General features: G+C 43.4%; 1 protein-coding gene across 5 annotated transcripts in view; it reads left to right on the top strand.

Annotated features, from left to right (window-relative positions):
• PJA2 (praja ring finger ubiquitin ligase 2) overlaps nucleotides 1–16,412 on the top strand; it is a 162,632-nt gene extending 146,220 nt beyond the window's left edge. For all 5 annotated transcript variants that reach the window (XM_033929140.1, XM_033929143.1, XM_033929141.1 and 2 more), the window contains one exon: nucleotides 15,651–16,412. In XM_033929140.1, coding sequence (XP_033785031.1) covers nucleotides 15,651–15,779 — 129 coding nt within the window. In that variant the 3' untranslated portion in view covers nucleotides 15,780–16,412. The remainder of the gene's footprint in view (nucleotides 1–15,650) is intronic.
• Nucleotides 16,413–16,787: the final 375 nt, after the last annotated feature.

Genomic DNA, 16,787 nt, shown 5'->3' on the forward strand with positions numbered 1-16,787 from the left:
TGGTGTTAGCCCTAAATACAACCAATCACCCTGATGTGCCCTTATTCCCAAAAACTACACCCTCTGCAACTATCATGTACTCCGCAGTCTGCCCTTCAAAACACAAAGTGACCCTCTGCAAATGCTCCACCTCTCCATACACCACCCCATCCCAAAATATAAGACCCTAACTCTAGGCGTCCCGGTGTCCTTGGGCGCAGGATTTCCTCCAAGTCTTGGGGTCAATGGCGGCCTCCCTCGATGTAGTGAGGTGGTCACGGGCCCACATGCGTCCTCTTCAGTATGCTTTTCTTCGGAGGTGGTCGCCTCAGAGGCACAGTCTGGATCACCCTGTTCCGCTTCCGGGCTTAGCTCTAGGCAGTCTTCATTGGTGGCTCCAGACCCCCCATCTTGTACAAGGGGCGAGTCTGGAGCAGCCGCAGTGAATGGTGCTGCTCACAGATGCCAGTCTTCTCGGTTGGGGGGGACTCAGTGTCTAGGTCACCCAGCTCAGGGGACCTGACCCACAGAGGAGGCTTCTTGGTTGATCAATGTCTTGGAGACCAGAGCAATCCATCTGGCGTTGCTAGCCTTCTAGTCCTTTCTGTTGGGCAAGTCAGTCAGGGTTCTGTCAGACAATGCCAAGGCAGTGGTCTATGTCAATCATCAGGTGGGCACCAGGAGCACTTTGGTGGCACAGGAGGTGACTCTGCTCATGGGCTGGGCAGAGTCGCACCTTCAAGAAATATCAGCATCCCACATAGCCAGAGTGGAGAATGTTCAAGTGGACGTCCTAAGTCATCACGTGGTGGTGTCTAAGCCAGGTGGCCTTTCAGTTGATAGTGCAGTCTTGGGGTCAGCCCCTCATGGACCTGATGGCCACAAGTGTCAATGCCAAAACACCCTGCTTCTTCCGTCATCACCAGGCCGAGGGCCTGGATGCTCTGGTTCAACCATGGCCAACAGAGGGGCTGTTGTATGTGTTCCCTCCGTGGCCATTAGTGGGCAGAGTTTTTCTCCGCATAATTCGCCATCTGAGTCTCGTGGTTCTGGTGGCTCCGGATTGGCCTCGATGACCGTGGTACACAGATCTGGTGAGGCATCTGGTGGCGGATCCTCTTCCTCTGCCTCTCTTGGACGACCTTCTAACTCAGGGTCCCAATCCAATGTTTGATCCGGGTCCCTTTTGTCTTACAGCTTGGCTCTTGAAAGGGGGTCGCCTAGGTAAGAAGGGGTATTCAGATAAAGTGATCTCAACTCTCATGGGGTCCTGGAGCCTTTCCACTTCTTGGGCTTATGTGAGGGTTTGGTGTCTATTTGAGGAGTGGTTTCTTTTCGCGCTTCCCTGCCTAACATTTTAGAGTTCTTGCAGGATGGCCTGGATAGGGGACTGGCTTGGTCTTCTCTCCAGGTTCAGCTTGTGGCCTTGTCAGCCTTTCGGGGGTTAGTGAAAGGTCAGTGTTTGATTGCCATTCCTGATGTGATTCGCTTCTTGTGGGCGGCCAAGTTGCGCAGGCCTCCCGTGCAGCCCTCTGTTCCTTCTTGGGATCTGAATCTGGTTCTGTCAGTTCTAGTGCACCCTCCTTTTGAACCATTGGGCGACTACTCTTTGAAGGACCATACTCTTAAAGTGATCTTCTTGGTGGCCATTACTTCAGCTAGATGTGTTTCTGAGCTGCTGGCTTTTTCTTGTAGGGCTCCCTTCTTGGAGTTTTCTAAGGAGCGGGTTGTCTTGAGTCCCGTTTCTTCTTTTCTGCCAGGAGATCAGGAAATCAGATCATCTTATTGTCCTTCTAGCAGGCCCTCGTAAGGGGGATGGCGCTTCTAAGGCTACTATTGCGCGCTGGATCAAGGAGACTATTGCTTCTGCTTATCTTCTAAAGAAGAAGCCTGTTCCAGAATTTCTCAAGGTTCATTCCACTAGGGGTCAGGCAGCTTCTTGGGCTGAGTCTTCTCTAGTGCCTCCATGGATATTTGCAAGGCTGCAATTTGGTCTTCTCTGCATTCCTTTGTAAGACACTACCATGTGGCTGTTCAAGCACATCGGGACGTGGTATTCGGTAAATGTGTTCTCGGTTTCGGCCCTACGTGGTCCCACCCTTAATAGGTACTGCTTTGGTACGTCCCATTCGTAAGGACTATACCAGTCTACCAAGCGATACAGAAGGAGAAATTAAGTTCTTATCTGCTAATTTTCTTTCTGTTAGCTTGTAGACTGATATAGTCCCCCCACTCTGTCTGTCTTTGTGTGGTGATTGCGGGTTTTTGTTTTGCTCGCATGCAGATTTTTTTTTTTCTGTGGGTTCTAGAATTTTTCTAGGGCTGGGGAGAACAGCGGCTATGGCTCAGCTAGTGAGCTGTGGGGATGTTTTCTATACCAGAATTCAGTTCTACACATGTTCCAAAAGTAGTTCATAAGTATTTGTTGTTTTTTCCACTCCTGTTCGGAGTGTGTTATACTGTTTTCAGTTGAAGTTTTTCCTAGGTTCTGCTTGGCTATTTAGCAGACTGGATTGTAAGAGGGGAAGCTATACTAATATACAAGTTTGTACTCAGTCTCCACCTGCTGGTAGCAGTGAGGTATATACCCCATTTGTAGGAATTATACCAGTCTACAAACTAACAGAAAGAAAATTAGCAGGTAAGAACTTAATTTCTCCTTCTATGTGAAGTGAGGAGCTAAAGAGAAATGAAGCACACACCTAAAAAAATTCCTGAGTCTGTGTTATTTGAGAAAAAGTGCCACCTGCCACGTTATATACATTGATTAACACTAACATAATGATTAATGAATTACATCTTTAATGCTGACCTCACTTTTCATCTTCCATTCACAGACACAGAAAGCCAACACACATACACACACACAACCATGAATGTACACAACATGTAATCATGTGCACACACACATAAACAGACTTAGGCATCGGAATGGGTGGAGCCATAGGTGCCTTGGCATCCCAAAAAATTCTGGAATAGGAAATGATGTCGGAGGGGGCAGGGTCGTCAGCTGCAAGCATAAATAGTGCAGCCCTGCAAAGTCTTTTTCTTTGTCTTTATCACTGTACATCAACAGCAGCTGCTGCTACAGGGGTAGAGGTTTTGGGAGGAGAGAGAAGGTAGAGGGAGGGAGAAGATTGAGGGAGGAGAAGGAGACTGACGCTAGATGAGGGAGAGAGAAGGTCAGATGGAGGAGGAGAGGAAACAAATGCTGGACAGAAATGGGGAAGAAGGGGCAGACGTCGGATAGAAAGAGGGGACAGGCACAGGATGAGGGGGAGAGAAGGGACAGACTGGATAGAAAGGGGGAAGAGGGAGCAAACACTGGATGACATGGGGAGAGAAAAGGCAGGTGCTGGATGAGGGTAAGGAGAGGGGACAGACACTAGATGGAGGGGGTGAAACGAACAAACTGGATAGAAAGGAGGAAGAGGAAGGCAGATGCTGGATGACATGGGGGGACACAGACACTGGATGGAAGTAGGGAGAGAGAGGGGGGGCAGACTGGATGGGGGGCAGAGGGAAAGAGGACAGACTCTGGGTGAAATGGGGAGAGAGTGGCCAGATGCTGAGCAGAAGGGAGCAGAGGAAGAGGGAACACTGAGTAGAAGGGGAAGAGAGGGGGGAGATTCTGGCTGGAAAGGGATGAGAGAGAGGGGCAGATGCTAGATGGAAAAGGATGAGAGAGGGGACAGATGCTGGATGGAAAGGGAACAGAAAAAGGATTTGAAGTAGGGAGAGGGAGCAGAGAAGGAAGGCAGATGTTGGATGGAGAGGGGAGCAAATAAAAAGGGCAGATGCTAGACAGAAGAGGGGAGAAAGAGGGCGCATGCTGGAAGGAAAGGGAGAGAAAGGGCATAAGCTGGGAGGAAGAGAGGTCAAATGCTTGATAGGGAGGAAAAGAAAGAGGATAGAGTTAGTGAAAGGCTAGGAAACGAAATAGGATAGTCAGATAAGGGCGGTAGACATAGTAATAAAAAGGAAAACTGTAGACTGTATAATAGGAAAGAATTATATTTTGAGAGAGGCAGAAAAGTAAACTGAAGAAAGCTGAGTGGAAAAGGAGAAGAAAGAAGAGAAAAATGACAAATTGACAGGAAATCATGGCAAGAAAGTTAAGAGCAAAACAAGGAAAGCAGAAACCAGAGACTGTTGTCTGGTTATTTACTTTTCTAAATATGTTGGTCACAAAGGTAGAAAAAATGAATTTTATTTTTAATTTAGGATAAAGTATAAAGTAGTGTGGTATCTGTGTTAAAATACATTAATAAATAATGGAAATAAGTTGATATCTTTTTATTGGACTAATTTTAATACATTCTTGATTAATGTTTGGAGACCAAACCCTCCCTCCTTATGTCAGAACAGGGTACCATAACTGCTGTATACTGTCCTGAACTGAGGAAAGAGGTTTTGGCCTCTAAAAGCTAATTGAAAATCTTCTGGGTAACTGACCCAACCTCTTGTAATGTACTCCGACCTTGAACTAAATAGGTAAAGGTGGAATAGAGAACCTGATTCTGCAGCGAAGACATAGGATTCTGTACTGTAGTTGTTGCTTCCCATTAGTCGTGAATCTCTGTAGAAGAGTATCACTCAAAAACTCCTCAACAGCTCCCTCTTCAGTTTTTCCTTCTGCATGTGAATTCAGAAGGTGTGTTCTGATCTGCTGTGCTTCATTTTTTTTATTTTTAGGTATTTTTCTATTGATTTTCAAAATTTCTGCATGACTTCAATGTTCCCTTCTTGGGCTTATTCCATCGAGAAAAAGGCACATTCCTGCGTGAGTAGACTGTTGCTCACAGGCCAATCTCTTAGAGTACCTGTGGAGCCAGCCTGCTTTGTGTCCCTTCAAGAGCTTGGGATCTGTTCCCCTGGGAGCCGCTCACCTGCTGATTTATCAGAGGCTTGAGCACAGGCTGTGGGGTCTCTGTATAACAACCATCTGGGTATAAGGGAACTGGCTGTGAAGTTTATTCTACAATACAATATACCTCAACCAGACATAGAAAAACTCACACCCCATTCACACACCCGCTAATCAAAGAAGTTAAAGATAAGAACCACAGACTACAGGATATTCAGAAAAGAAATAAAGACCATACTCTTCAAGAAATCCCTGATTAAATCCTAACATCATGAATACCTCCTTCCTCCAATCTTCTTCCTAACTCTCTGAAAGTACCTGCCCTCTTCTCTACCTTCACTAGTTATGACCACTGATCTCTTCTTGTAACAGACCAACCATAAATTCTTTTGTAATCCACCTTGAACCACAAAGTAATGGTGGAATAGAAATTTCTAATGTAATGTAATACATCGTGCGGATTTTCGGGGGTGGGAGTCTATGGCTGGGGTCTACCCGACCAGCAGCCAGAAGATCTCTATCAGCGGACTAGTACTAGCTATCTCTGAGATAGAAATCCTTTCCCTACAAGTAGACTGCTGCTTGTAGGGAGAATCAAGGTGGGAGGTCTGAAAACCCCAGTTTTGAGAGTTTATGGGGTTATGGTTAGGTTCCTCCACCTCCAAAATCCCTTATATGATATTTTTCAGTTAAGCTCCACCAGTCTGATTTTGGCATGAATTTTCTGGCAGCAGCCATCTTGGATTTTTAGCAATTGTTTTTGGTTTTTTTTTTTCAAAGTCCTTTTATCTGCCTCAAAACCTCTTGTTTTGCCTAGGGATCATCTGTAATGGATGCCCCAGGTCCTGTGTTTATTGTGCAGATTTACTGGCTGAGGAACAGCCATGCTCCACGTGTTGCAGGGTATGAGAGGAAGGGATCGGTTCTTCAGGCTCCACCTCTAATCAGTCCTCCAGGGCCTTGGAACCCCAGAAATCCCAGTCTGTAGGGAAGAGATCCCACTTGGAGGCCACGAGCAACAAGGGGGCGAAACATAGGCATATGGTGGTTGTGGAGAAGGCACTAATTCCCAAGTCTGGGGTCTTGCAAGGGTTCTTGGGGCCTCCGGTGCAAAGCTTTTTTCGATTTTGTCAGCTTTCTTTAGAAAGCTTACTTAATGGGCCCGGTAAGCGTTGTGCTGCTTATGAGCAAGCTGGCTCCACCTCAGGGGAGGCGTCCCAAGCAGGCGTCTCCACTGCACACCATGCCGACTCCTAGTGCTTCGAATCAGAATTGGGATGATTGGAGTCTCTTTCCATGCCCTTATTATCACATCGTTCCTCTGCATCTGAGGATGATTTGGGATCCCTTTCGGGGACCGGAGACAGGGATGGCTGCGGATCACGATGATGATCCCTCAGTGTGTTGCCTTTTCAAATCGGCTTCCGTTTCACATGTCCTTTCTGACACCCTCTCTGCATTAAAGCTAGACACCCAGCAGCCCTCCACCTCTCAGTGTTCTGTTATGAGTGGCACTAATGCATAGACTACCTTATTTTGTGCTAATCCAGACATCACCTCCTTAGTCACTGACCAATGGGAGTCACCTGAAGACTCTCTAAAGGTGGCCAAATCTATGTCTAAGCTCTATCCTATGGCGCCAGACTTCCAACAGCTGTTTTCCTAGCCGAAAGTGGACTCTGCAGTAACACAAGTGACTTAAGCACACCTCTCTTCCTAATTAGGGAGGAATGATGCTGAAGGAGATGGTCCTTAAAAGACAGTTTGAAGCTTGCTTTCGGTATCAGAGCTACAGCAACTGCCTCCTTCATGGCACAGGCCTGTCATACAAGTTTGCTGACTAGTCCCTCAGAGCTGGGGGACACGTGTTTTCACATGATTAAGGGAGGAGTGGATTAGGTGGCTGATGCTCTTTATGACATCATCAGAGTCCTGAGTAAGATTTTGACGTACTCCATTTCTGCCCACTGAATGCACTGGATCAGAGAGTGGGCAGGTGTTTCAGCCTCCAAGGCCACTCTAAGCATATTACTCTTCAAGGAGCAGATGCTTTTTGGCAAGGGTTTAGACGACTTCATGGCCATCACCATCCCAAATCTCTCTTGAACAGCAGGGGCTGTTGTTCCGCCAGGGGCAGCAGAGGCACTTTTCATTCCTCTAGGAGATCCTGCCAGTTTTCCTCCGGTTACTCTTCCCAGAGTCCTTTCCAGGGATCCAGACAGAGACTTGGCAGTTACAGGCGCCAGCAACCCTTGGGTTCCTGCGGTAGCTTGGCCTCCAAGAAGCCAGGACGATGGTCACCTCTTCTCACATCAGCAGGCAGCTGTCAGCTTTCTGCAGGGCATGGGAACATAGAAACATGATGGCAGATAAAGGCCAAATGGCCCATCTAGTCTGCCTATTCACAGTAACCATTATCTCTTTCTCTGAGAGATCCCACATGCCTATCCCAGGCTCTCTTGAATTCAGACACAGTCTTTGCTTCCACTTTGTCTGACCGTTGAGTTCTGGACATCATTTGGGACGGGGGCACAAGATTGAATTTTCTCAGCCCCCTCCAAATCTGTTCTTTGACTCCCCCGGCCAGAGTCCCAGTGACAGTACAATGATTCATGGACATTCATGCTATAGAACCAGGATCATCTTGTTGCTGAAAAAATCCAAAGTGACTGAGACTGTTCGAGCCTGCAGCCATTTGTGGGCAGGAAGAGGTGGCTGCCAATTTAATTTGTTCAGTATTTGTCCAATGCCCTGACACAGTAGAAGCGCCTTTGTCGGCAGTAGACAGATAACTACATTGGACACTCAGCATTTTCATAGTATAACAAGCTAATTACTTGAGACAAATTATTTAAATGATATGTTGGATAAGAAAAGTAAAAAGAAAATAAGAAATATTAGAAAGGAGGTTGGAGGTTTTTTAACCAAGGAGGATTTTTCCTTTCAAGTTTGCTGGCAAAGTCTAACAACTGGCGGCAGACGGAGATCTGAGGTCTCTCCTCTTATTGTCCTGGGCGATTGAAGATTACTTACAAGTCCAAAACACAACCTCATCAAAGATCACTCATCTACTGGAAACAGTGGCGTACCTAGCATATGTGACACCGGGATCCATCATTTTTTGACACACCCCCCACCCCCCATCTGTATGAAAAACATGATTTTTAGTAACAATCCACACGTCACATATGAATATTTAGGAAAAAGCAAAATCTTACATACTGCAATGAGCAGTACATCAATAAACCCATTGTAAAACTAAACAAGCCAGACTAGTACAGATCAATCCTACACTGTCAACTCTCAAGCACATCACTCAAAGGAACACTAACATGCATGCTCTGCTATATAACTCCAGGAAACTGGAACACAGCAAAACCGAAATCCGAAGATTTCATATACCGAAACTCACTAACGACAACCTACAACTTAATTCTAGGAGACCTAAACCTCTACCTCGAAAACCAATCCTACAAACAAGTTGAAAACTTACTATCATACCTTGAGGCCTTAACATACAAGATACTAGACCCTCAAGCCACACATGAAAAAGGACACCAACTCGACATTGCAGCCTACTTGTCCCAACAGCCCACTCAACCAGAAATCTACACATCAAACAGATACTGGTACCGCTCCCTCTGGTCTGACCATTATACGTACTCCTTCAAAATCATCTGGACAAAACACAAAAGCAAACCAATTACACAAAAAATAACTTACAACTCACGTCAACACATCAACCCCACCAAATTCTGGACAAAAACAGATACCATGATCCAAAACTAGAACCCCAAAGACTTCATCTCACAATGGAGCCAGCTAAGTACAGCAACCCTAGATGAGCTAGCCCCAGAACAGTCCAAAACCAGAACCATAGAAAATCAGACAAATGGTTCAACAACAAACTACTCCAACTCAAAAGGCAATGCAAACAGCTAGAAAGAAAATGGAGAAAAAGTAGCCAAGATTCCACAAAAACAGCATTGAGAACACTACACCAAAAATACAAACAAAAGTTGAAAGAAAAAAGGAAAATAGGAGAAGGATCCCAAGACACAAAAAAGCTATTCCAGTTACTAAAAGAACTCAGACACCACACCATATTTAAGCAATAACTCCCCCCCCCCCCCCCCAGCCACCTTATTAGCCACATTCTTCAAAAATAAGATAGCAAATATCAGAGCAACGTTTAATGGAACACCTACTCACCTAGAAAAGATCTCAACTCCCCCCACAGAGAAAGAATCGGTAGCAGCAGAAAGAACCTGGTCCCACGTCTCACCTATACAATGGTCAGACCTCAACAAACTATATAACAAATAGTCACGCAGCCTGTGACCTTAAACACTGCCTACCATACCTATTGATATTCCGGACTCTACTCCTACAATGGATACAAATTCTACTCACAAATGGCCAGTTCCCACAAGACCTCAGCGAAATCATCATAATTCCGATCCTAAAAGACCCCAAAGGAGCAACGAACCATCCAACTACAGATCCATAGCCTCAATGCCACTTTACGTTAAGCTAATGGAAGGCCTCTTAGCTAAAGCCCTAAACGTATACCTAGAAAACCACAACCTACTCTACTCCAAACAGTCTGGCTTCAGAACCAACTACAGCACTTAGACCCTACTAGGAACACTCATGGACATCGCGAGACAACACCTCAGCACAACTAGACCTCTCCACAGCCTTTGATCTAGTAGACCATGACATCCTTTTACAAACTCTAGACTCAATAGGAATTACAGGAAAGGTACTAACATGGTTCAAAGGATTCCTACAAACCAGAACTTATAGAGTCAAAACAAACAAAGAAAAATCAGAACCATGATCCAACCCATGTGGAGTTCCCTAAGGATCACCCCGTCTCCCACACTCTTCAACCTATACATTGCCTCCCTAAGCTCCTACCTAGACAAACTAGGCATTACCTCCTACAGCTATGCAGATGACATCATCATACTCCTCCCCTTTGATCAACATGAGCCCTCCATGGTAGGCACAATACCCAGAGCACTTGAAACAGTAGCAACATGGATGAAAGAACACAAACTAAACCTTAACCCTGACAAAACAAACTTCATCCTCCTAGAAAACAGCAAAACCCCAGCCTTGACTAACCTCGTAATAAACTCGATCTCATACCCCATTCAACCCACGCTAAAACTCCTTGGAGTGCTGATAGGCAGAGCCTGTACCATGCAACCACAAATCAACAAAATAATAAAAACATCATTCGCAACTATGAGAAACCTAAGACAAGTCCGAAAATTCTTCGACAGAAAACAATTCCAACTCGTGGTTCAATCACTAATCCTTGGCCTAATAGACTACTGCAACATACTATATCTCCCCTGCCCAGCAACCGCGATAAAACAACTAAAAAAAATATAAAACACAGCCCTAAGACTTATCTACTCACTGAAAAAATGCGACTACATCACAGAGGCATACCACGACTCACACTGGCTCCCAATACAAGCCAGAGTGCACTTCAAATTCCACTGTCTACTATTCAAAACTATAAATGGAGACAACTTATCTACTGGAACAATCAACTAACTCAATCTACCTCAACCAGACACAGGAGAACCCACACAATATTCACACATCCGCCAACTAAAAATGTCAAACAAAGAAAAATGTATGACAACCTACTGCCCACCAGAGTAGCGAAACTGGACCAACAACTCACCAGTCTGCTGACTTCGACCACAGGCTACAAAACCTTCAAAAAAGAAACAAAAACCCTACTCTTCAAAAAATACATAAAACCTGGACTGGACTGGAAATTAGCTAAAGTCGTTTCTCTGCTTAAAAATGGTTGCAGGGTAGAGGCTGCGAATTATAGACCGGTGAATCTCACATCAATAGTGTGCAAACTCATGGAAACACTAATTAAAAGCAAATTGGACACGATCTTAGATGAAGGGAATCTTCGGGATCCCAGTCAGCATGGCTTCACCAAGGGTATGTCCTGCCAATCCAATCTCATCAGCTTCTTTGACTGGGTAACAAGAAAGTTGGACTTGGGAGAGTCTTTGGACGTCGTGTACCTGGACTTCAGTAAAGCATTTGACAATGTCCCACACCGCAGGCTGCTAAGCAAGATGGAATCGATGGGGTTAGGAGAGACACTAACTGCATGGGTCAATGATTGGCTGAGTGGCAGACTTCAGAGGGTGATGGTTAATGGTACCCTCTCTAAAACATCGGAGGTGACCAGTGGAGTGCCACAGGGCTCGGTCCTGGGTCCACTCCTTTTCAACATATTCTGACTCAAGGGGATCTGACTCAAGGGCTTCAAGGTAAAATAACACTATTCGCTGATGACGCCAAACTATGTAATATAGTAAGTGAATGCAGTTTACAGAATTATATGGCGCAGGACCTGCTTACATTGGAAAGTTGGTCCTCAACCTGGCAGCTAGGCTTCAATGCTAAGAAATGTAAGGTCATGCACCTCAGAAGCGTAAATCCATGCAGGACGTACTTCTTGAATGGAGAAACTTTAACTAGGACTTCAGCAGAACGAGATTTAGGAGTAATCATCAGTGCAGACATGAAAACTGCCAATCAAGTGGAGAAGGCTTCATCTAAGGCAAGGCAGATATTGGGTTGTATCAATAGAAGTTTCGTCAGCCGAAAGCCTGAAGTCATAATGATGTTGTACAGGGCCATGGTGAGACATCATCTGGAGTACTGTGTGCAATTCTGGAGGCCACATTACAGTAAAGATGTGCGCAGAATTGAATCGGTTCAGCGGACGGCCACCAGGATGATCTCGGGGCTCAAGGGTCTCTCGTACGAAGAGAGACATGAATAAATTGCAGCTCTACACTCTCGAGGAACGTAGGGTGAGGGGAGACATGATCGAAACATTTAAGTACATCACGGGACGTGTCGAAGTGGAAGATGGTATTTTCTTTCTCAAGGGACCCTCGGCCACAAGAGGGCACCCGCTCAAACTCAGGGGCGGAAAATTTCATGGCGACACCAGAAAGTATTTCTTCACAGAGAGAGTGGTTGATCATTGGAACAAGCTTCCAGTGCAGGTGATCTAGGCAGACAGCGTGCCAGACTTTAAGAATAAATGAGATACCCATGTAAGATCCCTACGAGGGTCAAGATAAGGAAATTGGGTCATTAGGGCATAGACAGGGGGTGGGTAAGCAGAGTGGGCAGACTTGATGGGCTGTAGCCCTTTTCTGCCGTCATCTTCTATGTTTAAACATGCTCCGAAGGCCTCCTGCAATACCAACTACTCCTTAGCAAATCAGAAATTGTTCAAACTATTCCCTAAGTACTTCTTAATATCTTAACAATATGTACGTCTTAATATCATAACAATTCTTATGTAATCCGCCTTGAACTGCAAGGTAAAGGCGGAATAGAAATCACTAATGTAATGTAATGTACTTTCTTGGGTTTAAGAAAGGATTCATGGTTTTTCACTTGCATTGAAACTACAAATTGAATATGAAAAGAAATGAGAACAATAAATAGAGTATTTGAGTAACTGTAACAGAATTTGTCTCTTTAAATGCCTATATAGATTGTGTGCTTGTTTAAATAGTGAGGTTCCCCTGGGATCTGTACTGGGACTGCTGTTTTTAAACATTTATTAGTAATATAGAGATAAATAACTAGTGAGATAATTAAATTTGCTGATGACACAAAGTTGTTAAATCACAAGAGGATTGAAAAATTGCAAGATGACCTTGAGACTAAGAGATGACATCAGAATGGCAGATGATGTTTAACGTGAGCAAGTGCAAAGTGATGAATGTGAGAAAGATGAACACAAGCTTATAGCTACATGATGCAGCTTTCCGCCTTAGGAGTCACCATCCAGGAAAAGGATCTAGGTGTCATCGTTGAAGATACGTTGAAACCATCAGCTCAGTATGAAACAGTGGCTAAGAAAGTAAATAGAATGTTAATTATTAGGAAAGAAATGGAAAACAAAGATGAACATGTTATAATTCCCTTCTATTGCTACATAGTTTAGCACCTACCATAGAATACTGTGTGCAGTTCTGGTCACCGCATTTCAAAAGAGATATATGATAATTAGAAAAGGTACAGAGAAGGGTGATGAAAATGATAAAAAGGATGGGACGATTTCCCTATGAGGAAAGGTAAAAGTGACTAGGGCTTTTCAGCCTGGAAAAAAGAGCTTAGGGAAGGTATGATAGAGGTCTATAAAAAACTGAATGGAGTGAAATGGGTAGATGTCAATCACTTGTTTACTCTTTCCAAAAAGGGGGCATGCAATGAATCTACTAAATAGTAGATTTAAAACAAACCAGAGAAAATATTTCTTCACTCAACACGTAATTAAACGTTGGAATTTGTGGATGAGGAATTTGGTGAAAGCAGTTAGCTTAGCAGAGTTTAAAAAAAAGATTTGGATAATTTCCTAAAACAAATGTCCATAAACCATTATTAACCTGAACTTAGGGAAATCCACTGTTTATTCCTAGGATAAGCAGCATAAAATTTGTTTTACTCCTATTTTGCCAGGTACTTGTGACCTGGGTTGGCCACTGCTGAAAACAGGATACTGGGCTTGATGGATCTTTAGTCTGTCCAAGTATTGTAACTCTTATGTTATGGAAGAAGGAAAAGGACACTGAGGAGAGAAGCCGAGGGATAATATGGATCCTGAGAGGACAGTTTATGAATTTGAAGGGAGAGATGGGTATAGAGACAAAGAGGGCTGACATTGTACAGGATGGATCATGGGTATAGAAAAAAATGTCAAAAGGATAGGGGACTCTTGAAAGCTAATAGAGAAAAGTAGAAAGAGACACTGGGACCAAAGCAATGACCAGACGACAAAGGTAGAAATAAATTTCTTTTCTTCATTTATTAATTGTAAATATGTCATATTTGGCAAATATGCATCTCTGATGTCTTGTGTTTCAGTTCTTATTTCTATCATTGTAATAGGTTTTCTTTACATGGATGTAGAATTTGATATTAGCAATATTGTTTTACTGGAGCTCTTAGAGATTCTTCCTCCTTTTTCACCCCCCCTTCCCCCCCAAGTCTCCAATACCTTGTGATATGGTTACCATATTTGTGAAGATAAAAAAGAGGACACTTGGCTCTGTTTCAACCCCATCACTCTCCTAGGCAGCTTCTGACGTGGGGCTGCTCTACTGAGGTGCATGCTGTCGGCTGTGCCAGGCCTCTGTCCCCTTTTACAGCACAGCCTCAAACCAGATTGCCTCCCACTCTTCTATAATGCTGCAGCCATTGACTGAACAAACAGCAGAACCCCATGGGCAATGCTTGCAGTCAGAGCTGGTTCAGAGTACTGAATGTCCTAAACAAATCTTCAGATGTAAGCCTGCAACCCCCACCACCACCACCTCTGTTTTTCAGGTTTACAGCTAAATATTTATTTAGGACATCCAATACTCTGTACTAACTCTTGCTCCTAATCTACCCTCAAGAAGACATTTAAATACTACACAGTGGTAGCAAGGATAATAAAATAACTGCTATGTTAACTCTTGTTTTATTAGTGGCTGGGACACTACTCAGATTGAGTGGTTTGAATTTTTTGGGTGGGGGAAGGAGGGGAGATTTTTATTACAGTAAGTAAATGCTAAAGGAAAGCTGGGAGCTTATGCTGCGGCGAGAGTGACTGGATGTAGTGCAGAGATCTCAAAGTCCCTCCTTGAGGGCCGCAATCCAGTCAGGTTTTCAGGATTTCCCCAATGAATATGCATTGAAAACAGTGCATGCACATAGATCTCATGCATATTCATTGGGGAAATCCTGAAAACCCGACTGGATTGCGGCCCTCAAGGAGGGACTTTGAGACCCCTGATGTAGTGCAAGGGGAAGAAAGATAACATGGAGAATATGGGGAAGGGAATACAACAGATACTGGAGACAGGTTTGACAAAACAATTAGCAATAAAAAGTCATTATCTAATCAGAGATCCATCACCACAAACTCCTCGGAAACTTGCTATAAAAAGAAGTGGGTGGTAAATGCCATTGTGAGGCTTGGAACCACTGAGTGAGGCTATTGGAGCTCCAGAATGAGGCTTGGAAATCACAAAGCCAGAACAGTAGAGGTCCAGCACAGCCGACAGCATGTGTCTCAGCTGAGCAGCCTCACACACATTTCTTCTTGCTGTCGTGGCACTTGGACAAAAGAAGAAAAATAAAAAAGCCACCTGGATGCCCAACGGAGCCCTCAAAAAAGAGGACATGTCCAGGGAAACCCAGACATCTGGTAACCCTACTTTGTGAAAGATGGAGTTATAGGGGGTGGGGAGGCATTTAGTCCATTTTATTCCCAAATTGACTGTAGAAAAATACATCTATAATGCCGATTTGCAAATGCTTTTTTATTTTGTATACATAAATGGTAATTACATAATATAAATTAATTTATACATAGTAGGTAGAGGATCATTTATATTTCCTCTTGAGTTTAATTCCTAAGTAACTATAGCAGCGGCACTTCTTCTTTTAAGGTATAGCTCTGGGTTGCTGCATTGCAGCTTTGTCATATGAGTATGTATACTGTATAACCCTCTTAAGTGGGATCTCATATGGGACTAGAAATCCTGAGTTTGCTGCTTTCATTACCTTCAGAACCCCATTACTTAACAGATGAGAACCATGGAACCCATATGGCAAATTTACAAAAGGTTTTAGTTTAGGAAATGTATCATTTACCAATCTGCATGGTGAAGTTCATAGTAGTAACAATAATATTAGTCTTTCATGAACTGAAGGGAAGTTTTATTCTTCTTTTATTTAGTCGGGAACATGCCCAGTGTGCCGCCATGTATTTGCACCCATCCTCCCAGAAGCAGCAGCAGCCGCTACATCCTTCCTATCAGATCATGATATTCCACCTTCAGTTCGTAGTGATGCCGGAGCGCGATGAAAGAAAGCATGCCACCGGGAGTAAAAGGGGAAGGATTTTCTCAGTTGGGAACTGCAATGTGAAAGAAAACATTTGTATGTGAGAATATATATTATATATATAATATGCTATATGTAGTATATATTACAATTTAGAATGACAAGTCTTGCCAAACAAAATTTAAGTTTACAATTGTAGCTACATTTTTCAGAAACACAGACGTTAAACTAATCTGCATTGAGTTGTTTTTTTGTTTGTTTTTTTTTGCAGTAGAATATATTGCTATAACCTGTAAAGCATATAAGGCTTGTTACTGGGATAAATTTGTCAGTTATTTACATGGCACATTGTGTTGAGGTTCTTTCAACTGCAGTGCAGTTAAAGCTTAAAGTTTGCATATAAATCTGTTGTGTAATATAACTGATCTGTTAGTTTTTGTTAAAAGTAGTGCCACTGAGTGATTTTGTAATTGATCTCATATTTGCATCAAATGTAAAGACATTTCTGTGATCACAGCAGTAGTTTAAAAAAAATGATTTCACAGAAATAAAGTGCATAATGGAACACACATTCCTGAAAAGTTATTTCCATTAAAATCTCCATATTTTGTAGCTGCTGAGCCCTGATCATATATTAAACATTCTTACAAACTGCTTCTTATAATTTTTTTTATTGACTATGGTTTCTTTTAATGGGTGGGAACTGTAACAGTAAGTAATTTTTCTAAACATGATGAGTTTATTTGATTCCTAGGTTGAGAAGGTTCCATGATTTGTACAATGGAGTTCTGAATGACTAGTATATCTAATTGTAATAGTAATCAGTGCAGAGGCCCACTTCCAACCATGGAAAAGCAAGTTGGCAGTCTCCAAGACCATGAATATTGGCACACAATCAATACATCTCATCCATTTGGGCTGGATTGTAAGCAGAATTATTCCCAGATTCTGTATATAGCGTTCAAAATTGTATGCAGAAAGTTGAGTTCTTGCCCAGTTTCCTCATGCAATTTATTTGAATAATGAACCA

The sequence above is a fragment of the Geotrypetes seraphini genome, chromosome 1 (assembly GCF_902459505.1).
Source record: "Geotrypetes seraphini chromosome 1, aGeoSer1.1, whole genome shotgun sequence".
Lineage (NCBI taxonomy): Eukaryota > Metazoa > Chordata > Amphibia > Gymnophiona > Dermophiidae > Geotrypetes > Geotrypetes seraphini.